At 41.0% G+C, this 23,712-nt stretch overlaps 1 protein-coding gene across 1 annotated transcript in view; it reads right to left on the bottom strand.

Moving 5' to 3' along the window:
* Positions 1 to 1,152: 1,152 nt before the first annotated feature.
* Positions 1,153 to 23,712, bottom strand: part of LOC144820270 (uncharacterized) — a 326,975-nt gene continuing 304,415 nt past the window's right edge. Inside the window, exon 5 of the mRNA XM_078677859.1 lies at positions 1,153 to 1,285. Within this exon, the coding sequence (XP_078533985.1) occupies positions 1,273 to 1,285 (13 nt within the window). The 3' untranslated portion in view covers positions 1,153 to 1,272. The remainder of the gene's footprint in view (positions 1,286 to 23,712) is intronic.

Genomic DNA, 23,712 nt, shown 5'->3' with positions numbered 1-23,712 from the left:
GGTCAATGTTGTAAAGCGAAGTTTTAAATTTTTAAGACAATGGTCAATGATTGTTTATGTAATGTGCACCTGTTTCATTAAAACTGTTTTTTTTTCAAACAAACATGCCTGTGTGGCCTGTGCTGCTCCCCTCTCGCCCAAAAGAATGGAATCGGCCTCCTTCCAAATGTTAACCAAAGAAGTAGCTTGGAGATCTAGATCAGCCACAGTAATAAGGGGGACGGTGAAAGACCAAACTGCAGATACAATAAAGCAGCACGTCACCAAACCTATACAATGACCCTGCTCTAATTAAACATAAGCATGCCGTTCCATCTTTTCCTCAGCATTTGACATGCTACATTAATGTGGCCTTGACATATGCTAATGTATATCTAAAGATCCAGAGAAAGCCTATTCCGTGCACACAGCTCTTGCACCCTAAGAAACATTCAAGACACGAGAGAAAGGGTTCGTCTCGAGAGCATGCGTGTAACAAGAGGGAGAGAGAGGGCTAGATAGCTAGTCCGAGTCCCCGAGGGTTTATATGTGATTAATCAAAGAGGACTAGCTTAAGTTGACCAAAGTGTTGCAGTACTCTAATTAGTTCTGTCACGGGCCCTTGTTGGCGTATTCATGAAGCCCTCACCCACCAACCTAGTTGGTGGCATGCTTCATCATCGGGCCCACCCAGTGACACCTAGTATGTCCCGGGTGTGCTACGACGCCTAATTACAGCGGAGGTTGAGTGAGTTGTGATTTAAAACGGCTTGGTGGTGGTCCCAGTACCCGAGGGTAAATACAATTTTAATAATGGGCCGTCACCAGCGGTTAAAAGTAAGGCTACAGGACGTGTAAGGGTGGCGAGTTACTGCCCCCGCGTCCTCAGGACTAATTTGCTTAGGAGGGTTCTGGTGTGGAGCTAAGGCTCACTATGTTACTCTGGTGGCGAGGAAAACTTACAAGGAGGTAATGGTTTATTCTGGACTCTTAAACCTTTTGGTTGTATACTACTGTTTGGTGTTTCCCAGATGGTGTTCAGAAACCGGTGTGGTTATGATGCAAAAAACTTAAATACAAGCGCTTTCACTATGATTACCAGAAGAAAAATGGATATCCCTCAAAAAATTGAGCTGTAAGTTTTGGGGGGCACACAGAAGCACAAAGTTTGTTGTCAATTACGTATCTTTATTATTGCAGAAAGTTCATCAGACTTCTTCACTTCTTAAGGTTTCTTCTGTTCCATTATTCTTCTGTTTCACTTCTGTTTCTGCATAGGCACGGCCTCTGTCCTCACTCTTCATGCCTGGGAAAGAGAATGAACACCATGGTCGGCTGTCTTTGGCCTCTTATGCTGTACAGTTATGCCCTCCTCCCGCTTGCCTGTCCTTCCATTCTCATTGTTCTCTACCACAAAGTTCCCAGCCTGCCCACCTACTCACTCCACCTATAGTCTTCCTTCCATAGGGTATCTCTACCATTTGGTGCTTTCTACCTTTCTCCAAGAAGAAGGTTGTCTTTGTGGTTTTCCTTTATTCAGGATTTCTGCCCACTAAGGACTGGGTAACAGAGTCCCTGCTGATATCATCTTCCCATAGCTCCACCACACCTCAAGAAAGACTCCCCCTACACATCAAAGGTACCACCACAGGCAGCACATGTAGCTTTAAGTCCAGTTTTGGATAAATATATTTGACCTGTAGCACCTATCATTTAGAGTGAAAATAGAAACCAGACATATACATTATTTAGTCATATAGTCCATTACATCCATCAATCATATTACTCCTGAGATAATTGTGGGCTTAAGTTGCTGCTAGGAATGCATGTATTTAATCCAGTGGTGCTTACTTTCCAGTATTTAAATCCGGGTAGAAATCCATACTAAAATGACAGCCAACACGTTTTGCCGCCTTATGCTGGTAAGCCTGGGGCTTTATCAAGGTTTTGAATACAGTTATATTTATAAAAACCATTAAGTGACAATATACAAATCAATTCCTTTCCCTGGGCACATGTGTTCTTGTGGCACAGCGTCCACATAGGGCACACAAGAAAATATTATATGTGTTATTTATGTGAGTAGAATGTGTATTAGAGTGTTGTGTTCAGAAAGATAAAGTGAACAAGTTAATTTACAGAGGAAACAATTTAAGTATCAAGGATCAAGATAGATAAGAGGGTGAGTAAAACATGTGTGTCTCGCAAAATCAAGAATAAGTACCAAGAAGTTGTCTATAATGAGGTAGGAGTTAAGCCAGTAAGAACAATGTTGGTGTTAATGTCAAGGATTCAAAAGAAAGGTGGAAAGATCTGGTCTTGCCCAATAAATGAGAGGGGTCATACTGGTTGTCATGTGAGCAAATTCCAGAAATACGCTGATGCGGGTAGGTTTAGATCTGCTAAATTAGTCTTTTTTGTACTGGTGGTGTGCAACCAGAGACCATTCCAGTACCGGGTATAAGTGCAGGTGCTACTATAGTACCCTCCGAGCGTATCAACAGTCCATCATTGATGTATATAATACTGAATTAAACTGGATATAGGTCCAGGGTGGTGGTCATAGTGGAATGGCATAGTGGTATTGGCCATTCAGTAAGCCATGGACAATGATGTGGCAAGGAATTGCTGTGTGAGTGATTGAAAATATCGGGTCATTGTAATGGATTGACATGGACATATTGGTAATGCATGTGTCAGACAATCAGGTATTGTGTGCAAAGGGAGACCTTTCCTATCTTCAATATGTTTATGTGTGCTACAATGGTGTCCTATGTAATTAATGTCCATGTAAAAAAACAATTGGAAATACGTACAGGGAGGTGGTCATAATGGAATGGCTAATCAACATTGATCATTCAATAAATCTTGATTAATGGATAAAGAAATTAAAATAAACTAGTGTGCAGGTGATTGAGAAAATCCGGTCATGCATTTTCTTTGACATGTTTGTTATAAATGCTTCAACACATTGTGAATTTTATCATGGCAATGTGGATAATGACACAGTGTGGTTTTCTGTTATTTTAGTTTGAGATGACATTCAAAGTGAGATGTAGCAGAGGTTGTGAGAAAAGGTGTATTGAACTATAGGACTAAATAATGTACATATCTGGATTCTATCATTCACCCTAAATGTTGGGTACTACAGGTTCTGTACAATTATCAATGTCCCAATATAACTGTGGGTTCCTAGTTGGATGTAGTGCCCATTTTCCATTTGGGCAATATCAAGTCAAGGTTGCTAACGTCACAAACCCTCCAACAAGAATACAGTAAGTCCTTTTAGGATAGCCAGTTGAAACAAGTCCATGAACAGTGGGGAGGCCCAGTCAACGAGGGAAGAATAGGGAGACTAGTAGGCCAGCAGGAGGCATAGAATCACTAAACTACAGTAACACTATATACAGTGTTGCCCTTCTTCCTCCTTCTGCTCCACTAAAATCCACACAGACCTGCAAGAACCGATAACAAGCTCCGTATTGTATTACAACCCCAGTTGAATGAACAATTTCAAATAAAGTGTACTTGGTGTGAATGATTGTATCCTAAAATATAAATAACAGGACATTTTGAGCATAATCGTAATGTAAATCTGGGGTATAGTTGAGAACAATTGTAACAGCTGAATTGAAAACAAAATACTAAAGTGTAGATAAAACCTCAAACACAAAAAATGCCATCCTCAACTCTTTTTAATTAGGAAAAGGTGTGTATACCCTAATAGTCCTGTCACCTTACCACTGATGTTTATATGATACGGTTTACTGTGTGACAGCCTTCTTACCATGCTTAACTGTGAGAATGTGGAGCATTAGTTGAAGTGGATGGTAGTCCTCTTCAAGTAATAATGGCACTATTCTTGACAGTGCTCATTTAGGTATCAATCATTTGAACCTGAGCTCAATCTTTGGAAGCTGTGGCATAGAACAGATAGGCTTAGCCTAGGAGAAATGTGTCAAATATTTATAAATACAAAACAGTTACAAATTACTAAACCAACACAATAGAAATCCCACTTAAATTTTTTTGAAAAATGGCTACAATTTAACAAGCAAATAGACACCAAAACAGCAATGATCAGACATAGAGAACCAGAGATATGATCATTCAAAGCTTTGGATGGTTCTAGTGCCAAAAAGCACAAAGTGCCAAACTCGGGTATCCAGGTGTGTTAGACGGGGTCAAAGTCAAAAGTTAAATCAGACCGTCTTGGAATGCAGGTTGGATACACGGAGCAGGTTTGGTCCAGTGGAAAGTTTTACCTCATGACTTAAAAACTATTTGGGAAATCGAAAATCCTCAGCAGGACAAGGCAGTAGACTATGGCCGAGATGGGTTCCACAAGGCCAGATAGTTGTCCAAAGAAGTCTTGACGAAACTGTTGACATTTGGTAGGAAAACTCTGAGTTACTGAAATTTTAATATTGCACCCATTCAAGGTCCCTCACCAGCAGGGTGGTTTCATCATCTCCTACCAGTGAGGATCTCTACATTCGGACTTAGAAAGGTTTTAGGACATTACATTTGTTAGTGCAACCCAGGAAGTTGAATCCAACTGGCCAATCAAGGTTGGTGGCTGTGGCTTAGTGGCTGTCGCAAAGTAGCATCAGGTTCCTTTGGGAAAAAAATTTGGAAAAAGTTTTGGAGTGTCCGGTTTTACAGTTCTTGTTGGGTAGTTAGTGAAATCTGTGTAAAATATTTGTCGGCCAAGCATCCAGAACCTTTGTGGCCCCACATGAAGTTTAGAACTCAGTCTCCCAGAAGCCACCAGCAGGGTCCAGGTCAAATTTGGAAATAATCAGATGAGCTTCTCAAAGTCTTGGGCTTCTCAAAGGTGTCGTATTACTGTAGCTTAGCAGAGGGCTAGCCAACTAGCCCTTGGAGACCACTCTTCAGTCCTGGCTACAAGTCCTTAGGGGCTCTCTATACAGGTTAGAGTAGGTGTAGTCCTCTTTCTGAATTCCAGGGTTCAGCAGGTGCAGCCCTTCATCTGTCTTCTGCAGACCTAAAAGTGCTCTGAATAAGGTATCCAGGGGTGCCACTTTTATTTCTGGGATTAGATTCTGGGAATCTCGAAGAAATCGAGAGAAAGTGCCCAAGGACAAGCTTACCCACTTGACATAATTTCCAGGTGGTTTGGACCAAAATAATCCCACAGTGTTCTGCTCTGCAACAACCCTAACATGCTAAAATCTTTCTTCTCTTTGTCAGAGGGCAGTGTACACCCTTGAGGGATGTCAAGAGAAATGAGGACCTCCCCCTCTACTGCAAAAGCAGTTCTGGGATTTCTGGGATTGGTGCTACTCTGGCTACTTGGACAATGGCAGGGGCAGGATTAGGTGTGAGTTACTGTGCTTAATTTCAGCAGGTAGTTGATAGTGGTGCTCACCGGCACTCTTTTGGGGACCAGCATTAATTTTTTCTTATTAGATATTTCCAGAGACAAGAGAGGGAAAAATAAAAAAAGGGGAAAAAGAAGAATGAGAACGATTGAAAACTGTTGCAAACGGAGAAAGAGTCATGAGGTGGACTCTAGACTATCAGGATTGGATTCAGTGTGCTGAATTGCAGTAGTGCTGCAGTCGACTTCTAAATAGAACTTCAGGCACCAGGATGTATTCAGTTACATCTGCCTTCGATAGGGGCTACCCCTTTAGCAACTTTACAGTTAATGGGCACACCTCCCTGGCCCTCCTGTCAGAAGGAGATCACATCTACTCCCAGTCAAATACCTTTTACTCCCTTTCATGAGAGCAATTCACACCTAACAGCAGGCTGCCAGGTAACAGTTGGGGTAATCTCAGAAAGGGCTACCCAAAGTTTTAGTCAGGAAAATGCTAACTTTCTAAGAGGGCCATTTTCAAAAGAGTAATTTAAAATCTGACTTTGCCAATAGATTAGATATTAAATTCCTTTTAATATGGGCCCTTGAATCATGGTTCTAGTTAATCCTAAACTTAAATCATATATCATAAGTTGAAGGCACCTGGGCACCTAGCTTGCTACTTGCCAGTGGCCTCCAGATCCTGCTTGTTCCAGCCTGATCCAGCTTTCACCTTTTGACCAAGTGACACCACCACAGTCTGGTGTTCCCACCCAGATTTGTCCCACTCATTGTCTTCCCACCAGCAGAAGCCCTGCCCACCTCAGGACCTATTTAATGGAGGCCACAGCATGACCACATCAGTAGGCATCTATACACCAAGCTTGCCACTTGCCAGTGGATTACAGTTCCTGCTTGTTCCATAGCTGATCCAGTAGTTACCTTTTGACCAAGTGACACTGCAGGTGCCCGTGTTTTCCCACCCACCCAGGTTTTTCCTGCTCACCGTTCTTGCCTCCAACAGGTGCAGCACAACAGCGCCGCTGGTCAAGCCTGTCAGCACTCGTCTGCACCTGGACTGCACTCAGTGCCAGGAACCCCTGCCCCATGACCATCCAAAGCAACACTACAGCTGCCACCAGAGCCATTAATGCTGCCACTACTCATACACAATCTTCTGTGACTTCAACAAGACACACAGGCAAACATGCTGCTGCCTGCATCCCCAAGCACCACAGTAGAACCTTTCTTCTTCACCCATTGCAATTTCACCTGCAACACCTCAGACACCGACAGCACCACCTCCAAACAACTGCTGCACACCATCACCCCACATCAACTGTCCACTACGCTCCTCAACGTCTGATCCCTCAGGAAACACTCCACCGCAATCTGGTACCTTCTCACTAGAAACACACCCATCCTTCTCTTCCTGACCAAAACATGGCTCAACCCAGCCTGCAACACAGACTTCACAGTAGCTATCCCACCGCCTACAAAATCATACACCAGGTCTAAACCCACAAACCAGGCGAAGGACTCACACCCATCTACAAAAACATGATTGACTGCACCACCTTCACATACTTTTTCACCTACTTTATGGAACACCTCAACTTCAAAATACAAACAGACTACACCACCACCCTTAAGGGAACCCTCTTCTGCCATCCCCTAAGTCCCCAAGATAAATTCTGCAACCACATTGCAGAATTCATTGCTCCCCGCTCCATCAATCAACCAACTAGATCCTCCCCAGGGTTCTCAATTTTGACCCGGAAGGCACCACAGACCCTGATTCCATGTCACACTCCTTGACATCGTCAGCAAGCTTGGACTCACCCAGCTGGTCCACAGACGAGCGGCAGCAGGCCACACCCTTGACCTTATTTTCTCCTCCACTACCTGGATAACAACACACATGATCTTGCTGACATGATCCGACCACTACATCATACATTTCAAGGGACCCGCCCACAAAGCCACCCCAGCAGAAAAATCCAAAGTACCATCACGACACTGTGGCAAAATATTGGAAGAAAACTGGACTAGGACCTACAGGAATGCCCAACAAACCACAATGGGAACCTCAATGTCGAAGGCCTTCAATACATTTCTCACCAACTGTGCCAACCGCACTACTCACACCAGACCAAAAATTATTAAAACAAACAATTACTCAGCTGGTATACAAATGACCTCAGGGAATCCATCACCTTTGCAAACAACTTGAGAGAAATTGGAGACTCAACAAAAACAACACAGAGATCCACATACTCTCAAACTTGAAGCCAGCTCCAACAGAAAATAATTCTTCCCCAACATCAAGGAGTTCTCCAATCCCGCTGCTGCCAACAATGACATCATCCTATCCCAAGCACTCTGTAATGAACTCTCAATCTTCTTCGTATAGATGATTGCCAAGACCTACAACACTTTCGACCCACAGCATACCAATACAAACTCCCCCAACCAGCCAGACACCTCCTTCGTAGCCCAACAGCAGCTAAGCAACTGGAAACCCTTCTTGAATGAAGAAACCACCACCCTAATGAATACCATCCACGCAGGAGCCCCCTCAGACCTATGCCTCCACTGCATATCCAATTTGGAAAAATCATCATCTCACCCCACTCATTGCTATCATCAACACCTCCATAACAACCCTACCCTCCCATCTTGCTTCACTATCATGCACCCTGCCTTATAGGCGTTTAGGACTTGCCTTAGGAGTGAGTTATTAGTATTAAAAAGGAAAGTTTAGGCCTGACAAAGAGTATTTTTGCCAGGTCGAATTTGAAGTTTTAAACTGCCCACTCGGGTGGCAGGGGCAGGCCTGAAGACATGCTTTGTACTGTCACTTTGATGGTGGTACAAAAGGTGAAGCAGACTACTATAGACATTTAACTTACAGGCCCTGAGTAGACTGAGTAACATATACTATGTTATGTTATAATTTGCAGATTTGTTGAGTGCACAAGTACCCAGGAGGATATCCTGGTGCTGAGAAGCTGTGAGTCTAGTCACATCTAGGGTCTTCTGAGACTACTCGACAACCTAGGACTTCAGCTTCTTGCAGTATTCAAGAAGTAAGAAGGAGGCTCTAATGTGTAGCACCAGTTTTTTCCACGCTTTAGTTGCGCTGCACGAGAAGGCTTGACTGGCAAATCTGGTTTTCCCTATGCATAGGATGTATGTAATAAAATGTTCAGGTGAGATTAGGTGTCTAGAAGGTTTGTGAAAGCAAATGCAATTATTGAGGTATGCTTGGCCCGAGTTATGTAGTTCCTTGAAAGTGTGGATGAGGAGTCTGAATTATGCTTATTTTTGTATGGGGAGCCAGTGAAGCTCCTTCGGATGTGAGTGCAGTATGTGAAATTTTGAGGAATTCTATCAGCGGAGTTCCTAATTGTCTGCAGTATTCTGGTGAGTTGTTTGTTGATGCGGGCATAAAGGGTCTTCTTGTAGGCAAGCTTTCTTATGATGAGGGCATGTGTGATGGTTTTTCAGGTGATGATTGGGAGCCATTTGAAACTCTTCCTTAGCATCTTCAGGGTATGGAGGCATTAAAGCACTAGAGACTTATAAGTAAGTTAAGTAAGCCAGTCAGGGATTAGGCAAATCTACTTACTTTAGGGGTCAGAGCACACCCAACGGCAGCACCCCAGTATTATTACAGCAGACACCAGCAGCTTCAACCCAAAAAGTGCCCTTTCCTTACACTAACTTTGACTCATGTTCATTCTGACACCGATGAATCTTTGGTCACAATCAGATTGAGGAGAAGGAGAGGCAGAACATGCCCTCACACTTCTATATCCCAAATGAAGTGGTGTTCGAGGACGTGGGTAGCAATAGGCTATGTTAGGTGTCTGAGTTTTGAGTCTATGGCTCAAGACCCAGCTTTACAAATAAGGCATGTGTGTTTCATATGGTAGTACTGGAATTTCTCATGATGCATTGACTTTCCATTTCTGATGCTATTTTTATTATTGATGAAATGTTAATGTTTATTAGGTGTTGACTAGCACTGCTGCACACACTTAAGCCCTCATTTTGAATGTCCCTGAATAAATTCAATGTAATACTACTCTTGTCAGGGCCATCATTATGAGTTGTTGGATTTTGATGTGGGGACATTGGTGGCTGGAATTTCCAATCTGGCCAAAATCCCTGCACTAAAATCTGTAATTACAAGTTTTGTCCCTGGAATGGGAAATAATTGTGGAATTCTCAGAGTAACGGGTCCTTCTATAGTGCTTTTTTCCCTGATTCCAGATACAAAGTTGCTAAAACATTTCGCCTGCTAAGAACACGCAGAAGAGGTCAGTGGTAGTGGCAATAGCAGTTGGACAGTGGAGGTCAGGTAACCAGGGCAGGGTTGGGTTGGGTAAGGTGAATACACTCTCAGTGGTGATGCACTGGACAGTATGGGCCTGCCTATGTCCTTGTAGTGGTTTTACTGGATGTGGATACACAGCTGGTGGAATAGGACCTGGTGTAGCCAGACCTGGAAATATGGGGTCTGGAAACATCGGCCTGCCCTGAATGTGACTCTCCAAGGGGGACACTGGCAGTTGTGATGAAGGACATAGTTAGCATGCACAAATTAGGCCACACACTGACATGTTTCAGCTTTAAATTATGAAACACATTAACATTGTGCAACAAATGACTCCTATCTCCCTGCATGCTCTCTCCCATAAAGTATTTATCATGAGGACTCTTGATAGTGATTTGGGTTGCTCATTTATTTATATTTTTCTTCAAACACATTTAGATTAAATGCTATGTGTATTTAGTGTACTCGCAAATGGTATTTCAAGAAAGGTCAGATTGGCCAAAAGTTCTAAAATCCTAAACTAGACACGATTGTCTAGCAAGAAGGTGAATTCCATTTGTTTTACAATATAATCCTACACTGGGTTTGAACCTCCGCAAAGTAAAACATTGTTCAATTTTCACCCCTTTTACCCCCTCATCCTCATTAAGGCACTTCTATAGCGGTTGTAAGACAATGCATCTTTTCTTTACAATCATCCTATTTTTTAGACTGATGCTGCTGATTATTTGATACCGCGCACTGGGGCATTGATAAAAAGGCCCCATTGCATGTGCTCTAACTCCTAAAGCATGTCAAAATTGACCACACTCATGATTTGCATTTTTAAGTTACCTATAAGTCCCTAGTATATGGTACAAAAGAGTACCAAGGTCCTGTAAATTAAATGTCAATACTGGACTTCAGCACATATTATGTCAAATTATGCCACCACTAAAGAGACAATCCAAAGCATGTATCCAGGTATTTCCCTGCAGTTTTAAAACTGCCAATGTTACCTGGCAAAATAAGCATTTTGCTAGACCTAAACCGTCCTTCAAACACAGAAGTGTCACAGCTAAATTAGTCCATTAGTGCCCATAGCTCAGGGTGCATGGAATTTAAAATGTGGGATATTAATATTTTATATTTTACACATTTTTGCAGTGCAAAACCTCTCAAGTCATGTTTCCCTTTGGCAAGGCTGCCTCCCCCATAAGAAAGCACGGGATTACATTATAAGACCTTATGATGCCTAACTTCAGTTTTGGAGAAGTTACAAAAATAATTCAAGTACTGCGATCAAAACCCTATAGAGGCACACATTACAATGGCTGCCTTGCGGAAGAAAAGGATCTCAAATATATACAGAACACTAGGGAGTAATTCCCCACACCTGATGAAAATGCAGAGAGTGCACTGGGAACAGGGCGTGGAAACCTTGGAAGTTGAGTTTATGCTAAAATAGTCCCTAGAGTATTAGCAGTCACCATGAGACTGAAGTTGAGTCATTTAAGATATCTCCACCGGTGTACTTCAGCCCCTCATGACTAAATAAAATGAAGCACTACCTAGACCCATACTGTTTACTCTGTTAGTGGGATTTTATACTACTATTGTGAAAATGACAATTCTAGAAAGTTGTCCTTTTCCTGCTGAGACAAATATGTCTTTCAGTCAGTGTTCACTGTCAACCAGAAGAATAATGACTCCTTTATCACGTGTGAAGTGGCTGCCAGAGCTGAGACAAACAGAGTGGGGCTGATCTTCCTCCGACAGGATGGCCAATTGGTCTGTGCGTAGGTACTTAATTAACTTCAAAGGATGCTTACTCTGTCTTTGACAGATGTTGCTCACATATGGACCTGTCCCCTCTATTGTCCTGCTGGCCAGCCAGGCAGTACTCCCTGGGAGAGAGGAACTGCTTCAGAACCAGATGAGTGACCAGGTGAGTGGGTTTGCGCATTTCTCTGGCCAAACCTCCAGGGTTTGCACTGGAGCTTTGCACCAGTTGAAGAAAGGTTCTGCCATGTGGTTTTAGATACAGAGGGTCCGTGTGGGATAGTTTACAGCGCAACACACAGAAAGTACGGCAAAAGTGGGTAGGGTCACCCCAGGGAACTCTATTGATTAGTGAGTGGCCAGGAGTTTCCCCACCCAAAGGCTGGCGCTGGGCATAAATGTGGCACCAACAGTGCCTACATCAGAACACTGCTGGACCTATCGAAGACATTAAAAGGACTGCTTTTGCTAATTTGACATGTGAAGAGAACACCCAGGGCTGGAACTGTTTCCACCTGTACCTAGGACTAGGAATTAAACTCCAAGGGTCAGTTGGTGGTCCTCTGGTTATGCTACAGGGACCCAAAAGCTCACTTTGGTGAAGAGGCCAGCTGACCAGTTTAGTTTCAACTGGACCTGCCCTCGACTCTGCTGGTGGCAGTTAGTCCTCACCCCATGTGCTGTTCCGGAGGTTTTGGAATCGTTGGCTGCTGTTAGTTGATCTGCACAAACTGCAGAAGATTGGAAATCAGAAACCTTGTGCCAACTTTTATTCCAAAAAACGGTGAGGAGTAAGGGACTTCCATTGAGCCGTTGACATGAAATCCCCAGTCAAATCCAAATTTCTGGTCTAACGAGCAGAGGGAAATCTGAATTCCAGAAAATATTTTAATTCCGAACATTGAGTAACGCAGAGCCGAAGCCGAACAACGTTGACGTTGAAGCCTTCCTGGGCATGGACGCTGGACTTGAGCTGTTCAGAGCTTTCATTGAATTATGCATTGGGACCCATTCTTCATCAATCCACTGTATTCAAATCCCAAATTGGAGTCTGCTTGCCCCACCAAAGACCGCTCGACAACCACCTTTTCTCCTGAAAGGTTTCTAAGGCGAAAGGTTACTCTTCTAAAAATTCATATCTCTAGTTCCCCGTAATAAACTTTTGTCATTTTGGTGTAATTTTGTTTATTAAATATTCAACATTTTTTTAAGTTGGAGTGGGAGTTTTGTTGTGTTATATTTTCAATATTTTAACTGGTTTGGTACTTCTAAATGCTTTACACATTTTCTAAAGTTAAGCCTGTCTGCCCTGTGCCGTAGTTACCAGGCATTGAACTCAGGTTTAAATTACGGAAAGTATTTACTGGGCCTAATAGGACTAGTGACGTTATTACTTGCAGTCTACTTGTAATCCACTTTCTCACAACTATCATCAGCAGAAAGTTGTATACCACCCTAGTTAATCAAGGTCATCCAAGAGCTAAATTAATGCTGACTTTGACTAAGTCACAGTGCTTAGTCCAGGGCATTATTCAGGAATTTCCTGAAAGGAAACAGGAGGTATACATCCCAAGCAAACTCTGATAACGCATGATTTGCTTTCGACCCAAGCCTCACTGAGTCAACAAACAATGCAAATATTTTCTCTAGAGCTAGAAAATATATATTTTGAGGCTAGACTTCACTTAGTTTTTGCCAAACTGGAACCTAGGTCTGATTTCACTACCTAAATTACAGTCAGAGCTATAACATCATACCCATAGTATAATAATAACTCTAATAATGCTGAACACTTATTATTATCAATCCCATTATAAGGCAACATTTTAGCATAGGCTATCACTTCAATGGAAATGCCAAGTACATGAAATGATTGAATGTAATGGGAAACCCAATCTACCCTTGAGGGCTTGGGCAAATCAAATAAACGGGTAAAAAGCGCCTTCAAGGGATTTATTTAGAATGCTCTGTTCTATTGCTTTTGATATTTTTAACTGCAAGAATTATTGATAAACTCGCAAGAGAGATATTATTCAAATGTCTTTTATCTAAGAAATATTTTTGATCCTTGTGAGGACATAAGAACCAATGAACCAATCACAAAACAATAAATATTCAAAACACGGGTATATGTAGAAAAAAGATTTATCTTTTGAAATTCATCAAGGGTACTACACAGTTATACAAACAAGGTAACAAGAGGAAAATAAATACAATTGTATAATCCTTCAATGTCACTATTGTAAACAGTTCTTCTCATTGTACATTATTTTCCAGAAGAGAGTGTAAGTGTCGACACTCACACTATCTTCTGGAAAATAATGTCAGCTACATGGCAACCGGGCTACATAAAGTATTTAGGGATAGAATTTGGCTGTAATATAATTGATACACTGCATCATAACGAGAAAATAACTTAAGAAAAGATCACAAAACATTTGGATTCCTTTTCCTCGAAATTTATAACATGGTGGAGAAGGGTAGAGACCATAAAAATGATGATTACTCCTTTGGTCAATTATCTGATAAACATGCTCCCTCTTCTCTTGACGGAGGACTTCCATCATAAATTAGACATCCTTCTTTCAAAGTTTTATGGCGTGGCAAAAAAGCACGTATTAGCATTAAAAAATTGAGACTTGACAAATCATTAGAGGGGGTAAATTTAGCAGATTTCAAATTATAGTTGGATGTGAGCATTAGGGGATCCAAGATGAAATCTTTGTGGTTTAACTGGAGAGTGTTATACAAAGGGAAAAACTTAAACTTTGACGCTTGGATCAATCGGGGTATTTTCTTCCCCATCAGCTGGAACACTCTTCGTACCCTGTGACTTTTGCAGACTTTCAGGCCAACTACAATTTATAGAATATCGAATTTTATAATTTAAGAAAAATAAGAGCGGCATTAACTAAAGCCAAATTTCATAACGTACCCCCATCCCTACCAATGTTCGTAACTCAGATTAATAAATTAGGTCACTAAGTCTCACATATCTATAAACTACTGCGCCCTAAAACTTCCAAACTTAATGAAAATCTTATTACTTTTTGGAACTCACATTCTGCTGACCCGATGCCTGATTCCCTATGGCCTCAAGTTTGGAATTCGACAACCAGTAATAAAATATCCCCTGTATTGTCTCAAACAAAATATTGGCTTCTGTACAAAGCATTTTGGACACCAGCCCGTTTACACTCTCTTCATATTCGAGATGACCAATTGTGCTGGAACTGTAAAGAGGTAACTGGTGATCTAGCCCATCTTATTTTACACTGCAAGGCAGTTACATCCTTTTGGGACAAAGTTTTTGATTTTCTCTCCGAGATGTTCAAATGTGAGATGAAAAGAGAATGTTGTGCATTAACAACTGGTTTCTTGATGGCTGACTCATGTAATGATACAGACAAAGCCATCTTGGATTTTTTAATTGTTTCAGCAGTGAAGATGGTACTCAATAATTGGAAGGACACATGGAAGACTTCATATTAAGATTGAATGAACTGGGTTATTCACCTTAGAGGAGCAGATAATATTGTGTTACAGAATTCTCCATAGAAACCCTCATCTAGATAATTGTGGATCCCCTTGGACATTTACTTCAATACCCACAAACCTCAGTGAATAATTAAGCCTTTTCTGGGTTAGATGTAATGTTCCGTTGGTAATATTCAAATGCATGTTCTCCATTATCACTATTACTATTATTATTATCTATTAGCTGTGGTAACTGGGAGCTTACCAATAGTTATATATTATGATATTAGTACATTAATATAGGATTTCTCTTGGTAACTATTAGCTATCTTTTTATATCTTCTCTATCTCTTTCTTTTGTGTTTCTTTCTCTTCTTTTTCTCTCTCCTCTCCTCCCTAATTTTGGTATATATATGGTATGGGTTGGAACTCAGTTATTGATATCTTATATATTTCACACGCTGATAGTTTGTAACTTTGATACATATTTCTTGCTTGCATAATGGCCTATTTTTGTATTGTATTTGTTTGAAAAATGAAAGAAAATTATTTGAAATTAAAAAATGTGCTTTACTTTGTTCATACCTTGTATAACTGACAAGGGACGCCCAGATCTCGATTCGTTGCGTCCCCCTTATCTGGCATATCCAGCCATCTAACAATCGATTTGTCATTCGCCGTATCCTGTACTGACACTATTGTTTATCAGTTTCGACAAAAGACGTTGTAATTCAATAATACACATCTACGTATGACTCGTCTGATTATAATTTAACAAGATTCGTTATACTTTGTACCCCTGTGACTATTTACTTCTCAGGACAAGAAGTACTCATAATTCGACTGTATGCACTTCCGTACTATCCGTTCCAATATAATTAACCTTGGAACTCAGAACTTCTTATCTGGAAGTTTGACACCTAAATGCAATAAAGGTTCGAAATCATATGATCGTCGTTCAAAACCAAAGATACTATATACAAAATACACCTTAAGTGTCTATCAGCTTATCTGCCCGACATACGGTGACTGTCCCTTGCTAGATGTACTGGGATTAGGACTTTACATTATAAAAATCGTCTGTACAACAATGCTTGTATTGCCCGTTCCCAAAACGAATAAAATTTGTGGCTCCTGAAAAAGGCGTCCTGTGCAGGCCGAAACGCGCGTCGAATACTTTAATGCCACCAATTGTCTAATCTTTTTATTACATTAACTGTATACTGTGGTTGTTTTTTTTCAAAAAAACGGTTTCAATGTTGAATTAATGTCTATTATGTGTCTTTTTTAATGAAATAATGTATTGTATATGAAGGATAAATTAAAAAACTATTGTTTAATTATCTTCTTTATTTCCTGAGTGTTCTCCCTGAGTTCCTTGTTACTGTGTTTTATATTTTTTTTTAAATGCCTACGATGTTACACACATAATTACTTTGTTCATGCACCAGGGGTGCGTTTTATAACTGGGAATGCAATATGTATATTTATGAATAGAAAGGACCACTCACATCGGCCCGTGCAAAGGAATATGTATGTAACAGGTATATGAAGTTTACTGGGTTTAAAGTATACTTTGTTTTGACGTGCTTCATGTTATTTGTTCAACACCGGCCTGTGTAAGCTACTTTAAACTATATTTTACAAGCCTATGAAATGTTAACAATACAGATGTAATCCTTTTGTGACTTTGTTCAAAACAATACCATCCTCCGAAACATAATCTTGTTTCTAAACAGTCTTTCTACCATGGAGTCACCAGGCTGACTCATTTTTCCCAGTTCTTTGAAGTGGCAGCATCAAGTGTCTGTCACTCTGTGACCTCCACGTGCACGCCTCCCCCTGCTTTTATTTAAATAACTGACATTCCAGTGCTCCGGTTCTCTCGGCGAGAGCGGATGCTCAGAAACGCCTAGGTTTTTATGATTTAAAGCCAAGCCATTCATTTATGGGCGCCTGACTATATGTACTGAATCCAGCCTTCTTCTCCCTCTCCTCTTTTTTAGAATATTAGCACATTTGGGGCCAACTTTAAGTTTTCAGAGAACTGCAGACAAGGTAAAACTTGTATTTTTGTTCCTGCAGTCACTTTAACAGACATGCGCTTTTGTGATATGGTGGTTTACTATAGGTCCCCCTTGTTTCTCTTGATTATTGTACAGTATCTTGGAACCTGATAAGAGACTTGGCCTTTTCTACCTAAACATTTTACCTACCTATGGAGAACACTTACCAATAATCCAGTAAATCTCATGGATCATGCTAGCCAGAGCGGCAAATGCATAATGAATGATATATTTCCTTTCATAATTGTTTGATGGTGTCCATCCTGTCTTGTCAGGTGCCATCCACTCGCTCTCCAAAGGAGGAGCATACAGGCTCACCCACACCATTTTGGACTGCCCAGTAAAGGACAGCACACAGTAATTTAGTTCCCCCTTTTTTTACCCCCTACTTACTATTCCATATGGAAATCACTATAGAATCTGAGTATTTCTTTCGTACATTACCACGAGCCCCATACACAGTCCTGAGGAAGACCTCTGTGTAAGGACCTAAGCGACCTACGTTTTATTTGGGGTCGAAACGTCGACTTTACTACATGTTGATGCCAGTGCGGCCAACAGTGCTTCGGTCACTGGGCCTATATAACACAAACAATGGCTATTAATTTGTTGATATGCAATTGTCTGGCTTGACAAGCCCTTTATTTATTGTAAATAGAAATGTGATGTGTATATTGTCACTACCCTCCTTTCACCTCTAACCTTCACTTGATACACTTTTTTCCCCTTTTCTTTCCACGTGGGGCACTTTTGCTATACATGATTTCCAGACGTTATGCTGGTTTGTGAACATCTTAGTGTGTTCAATATGATTAAATAATACTGAACATAATTTTGAAGTTTAAGGGATTTAATATTTGTTGTTGTTTAATTGTTTGCTTTAACTGACGTTATCCCACTGGGACCACTCCTTACTGTACTGTCTATTACCCAGGTCCCAGCGACTTGTTTGGGTAACACTCTTTATTTGTAACTATATTAGCGAATCCGAGCACATCATACACATCTAGAACTAGTATGACCTAAGCAAGAGTAAGAAGGTGGCATTTAATACAAAGTATGCAACATTGGAAGAATACATTTGAATGTACCATGTTTGTGTCAACATACCTATGTGTATGGGTCAAATAAAATGTAGTTATGTTTAGCTTTGTACTTCCTATCGGTGTCAAATGAACCCGCACTGCATACATTCCTGTCTGTCCACTGGTCTCCTCCTTTATTACCTGCATTCACCAGGCTTGTCTTATATTGAGATGATTTCTGAAAATTTTTTGTCATGCCTTCAATAGATGCTCAGTTCTGACATGCGGATCAATCCATCCTGTGGTAGTCAAGGTGCAACCATGGCTAATGTCTATTTCCAAGAAGTAGACGTCAGAGAGTGGTCTTTGTCTAACAGTAAGCAGCAACAACTGTGGTTTATTGACCTCTATACGCTGCAGTGTAACTGATCAGGCAACCAGACACCTTATTTCAACTGCATGTACTGTGCAACAGCAGAATACCAGGTTTGCCCGGCAGTGGTGCCAGCTGAGCTAAGACATGACTGGCAACTATGGTCATGTTATTTGATGGATTCATAGCACTATTGCTTTTGTGTTCCTCCTGTATGATTTATCTGGTCACCATCAGCAGTCCCATCTTCATCAGTGACTGGCTGATCCTAAAATGTAGACATCAAGTGGTGGCGAATAGGTGAACATAAGGTGCATAGCAGCTACTTCATCTGGCCATAGACATTTAATGCACTACAGTTTTGCTATAAGGGGTGCTGTGTCTATTAGTATTGGCAGAAAAACTGCCAAAGCAGTTGTTTGCTGAAACTGTAATACAAGTATTCCTCTAGAGGGCAACAATGTCACAGGGATGGTTGCCCATACAACTTAGGGAGTGATGATGGCCAGTGGTTATGCCTACCCAGGTCCACCATGTGAGGTGATATAGCTGATAAACACCTTGACGCGTTGATACATATTTAAACCGATTTTGAGTCACCTTGAGTAATCTAAGACTGAACGTGCACTATTTTAAAAGGCATGTATAAGGCAGGAAAAAACTATTCACAAAAAAAATCATCTAATTCATCCAAATCCAAATACCCTGTACATAAAGTCCACATATTAGCAGCATCAATTAACTTTTCTCTTCTAAAGCCTCATAGTGCAATTATATATTTAAAAAAAACAACAATGAATGTGCATAAAACCGATACTAAAATCTATATAGCAGCATTAGTCTATTCCCCAGAGAGCAGGAGTTTATCGTACTCTGCACCACCTACCTCGATCGTGTAGCTTACATACTGATCTATATCATATATTGAGAATGAAACAGAGGAGTAGTCTGCCAAGGAAGTCTTAAATCTGTGGAATGCCTCTACCCTCTATGCATATGCCGCCTCAAACAAATAGGTCTGGGCCAACTTAATAAGCCACTGACCTATTGTCGGCACCTTTGATGATTTCCAATTCTGCAGCACCAAAGCCGTGGCTAAAGCTGATGCAATACAAATAAAATATTGATGAAATTTTGTTAGCTTAAGCCCCATATGTGAGAAGCCAAATAAGACCACCGTCGTTGATGGGAGGATAGCCATTGGCATGCAATGACTAATAATCTTAGAAACCTCCTCCCAAAAGTACTGTAGGCTTGGGCATGCAAAAAACATATGTAGCCATCCACCCCGCCCCATTCATCCTGAATCTAAAACAATGATCCGGAATTGATGGGAAAATTTTATGAAGTCTTTGAGGCATATTGTATGCCAACCAACTAGACAAAAAAACATTCTCATAGCATATGCCACTCTCAAGGCTTTGTGACCAATCTCACTCAATAGTTGCCATTCTTTATTATTAAACCCACAGCCTGTTTCTTGCAGAATATTTGGGAGAAGCTTCTCAATATGCTTCCTATTAGCACTCTGGTGTAGCAAATGGTACCGGTTTCCTATTCCACACAATTTCTTGTCATTGATCCAGCTTATAATTGGTCTTGCTGTTTTATTAATCAACTTGTAGTAATTTTTAAGGAAACTGATTATTTGGTTAAAATGTAACAAAAGAGCTGGATTCTGGCTACCAAATTCCTATAGTATTGATTCCAATTTACTACATTATAAGATTGTAAAAATCACCTAGCTTCAAAAAACCTAGATCCCTCCAAGACTGCAAGACACCTTGAGAAAGCTGTAAGCCCCAAATCCCAGAGTCTTGGAGAGGAGTATGTGCATGGCATTCCGGTAGATTGTATGCTTTATTAAATAGCTGGCTGCGGGATATTATTGTCGTTATGGCCTTATACCTCCTTTTCTTTTGTTGACCGAATAAAAACTGGTAAATTAATTGCACTTTCTTTTAACATATGGTTTAGAATAAAATCATCATATTTCAGTGATATTGCTGCTAATTGTATTAACTGACTAACCAAAGAGGCCTGATAATATATTTGAAAGTGTGGTAACGTTAGCCCCCTCAGTTCTGTGCCTGAGTGAAGGGTGGAAAGTGTTACTCAAGCTTGTTTTTTGCCCATATAAACTCACAAATAATGTTGTCTAATTCCCTAAAATATGAGTTTGGCACTCTCAGAGGGAGGATCAAAAACAAAAATACGAACAAGGGGAGTTTTGACATTTTAACCAATTAAACTTTACTCACTTATGACAATGGTAATAGCATCCACCTCTCTAATAGCTTGTTTACCTTTTCAAGGGTATTCCTATAGTTTAAATTGAATAATTGTATGAAATTCTTTGTTACATATAGCCCTAAGTATCTTATGGGTCGTTATGGTAGAGTCTGTAACCCTGCTGGCAACTGGGCATCCATAGAGTTAAACAGAAGCCATTCTCTTTTGGACTGATTGACTTTATAACCACTTAGGCCTGTAAAGGCCTGGATTTGCTCCAGCGCTTCCTATATATTTGTCCTTACAGCCTTAAAATATAAGATTATGTAGTCAGCAAAGAGTTTATTTTTTGCCATCTCCATTATGGGGGCTACCAGTGATGGATTAGAATGGATTTTGACTGCCAGTGGCTCAATAAAGAGAGAATAGGAGTGGGGATAATAGGCATCCCTAAAGGGTGCCACACCTAATCTCAACCACTCCCACCTTTTGTGTATTAATCATTCTGTTCTCTTTGGCCCCTTTGTATACTTACTTTAAAATCGCTATTAAATGGGATGAAAAGCCAAACTCTCCTAATATAACAAACAGAGCCTGCTAGTCAACAAGGTCAAACGCTTTTTCTGTGTCCATCATTTTCAGATTGCACCTTTTCCTTGTTGACTCAAAATTAATCAATAGCCGGGGTCAAAAAGTCGGTGTTGGCAGCCATTGATCTCCCTCGCAAGAATTCTTTTTGGTCTGCATGGAGCACTTGTTGCACCCTCTGGACCCTCCTGTTTGCCTACATTTTCATAAATAGCTTGAAATCTGAATTTAATAAGCTTTTTGAGTGATTTGAATTGGGGTCACTGATATCTTTGTCTTTTTTAAGAATACTAATCACAATTGACTCCTTAAATCTTCTGAAGATAGGATCCCCTCTATAATCTAGTTAAGCAGAAATGTTAAAATGAGGAAAGATCAGGTAAAAACATCTTATCTACTTCAACAGGAATACCATTGTTAACACTAGCCTTTGTACTAGCCATACCTTTTAGGGGCCAATTCTGATCCTGGATTTTTATTTTCCATACAAATAGGATTTGTATTTTTTTCCATACAAATTGTAAAAAGTCCCTTCCAACCCGTGTAGTACGATTCGTACGGGAAAAATACATACAGTTCGGCCCGATCCTTAAAAATGGGATCGGGAAAAGCTGTACGACACGGACTTGTAAAAAAAACATACAATTTGTAAAAAGGCTGTCCAACCCGTCAAGTACGATTCGTACCGGGTTGTCAGCATACGAATTGTATGGAAAATGGCCTGTATACGGGGAATGACTCGTACCGGGCAACGAAGCGAACCCCTATACGTCTCGTTCCCTGGCATGACTCGTTCTGGGGGTACGACTCATAGCGGGGTACAGGTCGGATAGGGGTATGAGGCGTACAGGGGTCCCCCACATGTGTATGGTGCGTACCCTGCGCACCGTACGTGCGCGATTTTGGGGTACGGTGCGTACGTACGCAATTTTGGGGTATGGTGCGTACACAGGCGATTTTGGGGTACGGTGCATACACAGGCGATTTTGGGGTACGGTGCATACACAGGCAATTTTGGGGTACGGTGCGTACGTATGCGATTATGGGGTACGGTGCGTATATACGCGATTTTGGGGTACGGTGCATACACAGGTGATTTTGGGGTATGGTGCATACACAGGCAATTTTGGGGTACGGTGCGTACACAGGCAATTTTGGGGTACGGTGCGTACACAGGCAATTTTGGGGTACGGTGCTTGTACGGTGCGTACACGACCAGTACCCCTTCATCGCGTATGTATGCACCGTACCTCACTTTCCGTGTCATCCGTACGCACCGTACATATGCACCATACCCCTGTATTCATGGGGTGTATGACGAGCACATGGGGGGGTCTGTCTCGTACTGTTTTCGGGGCATACAAGGTTTTTCCGGCAGTTTTTGGCTCTTGTAAAAAAAGAGCCGTATGGAGTGCCGTTTGTACGAATCATACTTGCCGGGTTGTAAACTGCTGCCGGGAATACATGGGAACGTCGCGTACAGAGCAATCTGAATCGGAATGGCTTGTATATACGAGTTGTATGGTCTTTTTAACAATTTGTATGGAGTGCGTCTATTTGTACGGATCGTACTTCCTAGGTTGTAGGGGCCTCCTTACAAGTACGAGTTGTATGGGGAAAACGCTCCATGCCACGATTTGTACAGCGTTTTTCCAGGATCGGAATCGGCCCCTTAATGTTTCAGACAGTTCTATGGGCTCAATAGGGTTATTAAGAGTGTCTATATAATCCCTAGTAATTTGTGGTAACTGCAATGTGCCAAAGTAACTTACTAAATCCTCTAGGTCTATTACCTGTACTTTGGCATAAATCTGTTTAAATTGGGAAGAAATATCTCTGCTATCCAGCCTTTATCTTCCACCATATTTCCAGTACTATGGTCTCTAATTTGTTGGATTATTTGCTTATCTTTCTGCATTTTAGTATACCATGCTAAATATTTGCATATGTGCTGGCTTTCTTCATATATTTTCTGTTGGCATGCCTTACTCCCTGTAATGTCTTCTTGAAAAAAAAAGATTCTTAGTTGGTCATTTAGTCCACCAATTCTTGCTGGAGTATCTTATCACAATAACCTCTTGAGATCGCACAGTTAAGTTCATTACTAACCCGTTCTACTGTGTTTTGTAAAATTTCTTTCTTCTGCGCCCTCAACTTGTGGGCCCTAGCTTTATATGAGATAACCTGTCCCTGAAAAGAGGCCATAAAAGCTTCCCACACCATAACACTTGGGGCAGTATGAATATTAACCATAAAAACAGCGGAATACAATTAAGCATTTCTTCGATCCATATTTATTCCGTAAGCAGGGATTTATCAAACTGCCATCTGGCATTTCCTGTTCAGACTATTCCTAATATTATAATTAGGGAGACTATAGAATTATGTGAAAATGAGCTGGTTATAATCTCCAACCCTCCTCATTTTAATTGCTTGTCTACCAAGGAAAAATCCAATCGTGCAGCTGTTTTGAACCTTGCAGAATAGCACATAAACTCAGAAAGGGCCGGGTGATCTACTCACCATGGATCTGCTAGGGCAAA

Source organism: Lissotriton helveticus, chromosome 2_1 (assembly GCF_964261635.1).
Source record: "Lissotriton helveticus chromosome 2_1, aLisHel1.1, whole genome shotgun sequence".
In the NCBI taxonomy this organism is placed as follows: domain Eukaryota; kingdom Metazoa; phylum Chordata; class Amphibia; order Caudata; family Salamandridae; genus Lissotriton; species Lissotriton helveticus.
This window is presented reverse-complemented; position numbering and strand designations above follow the sequence as displayed.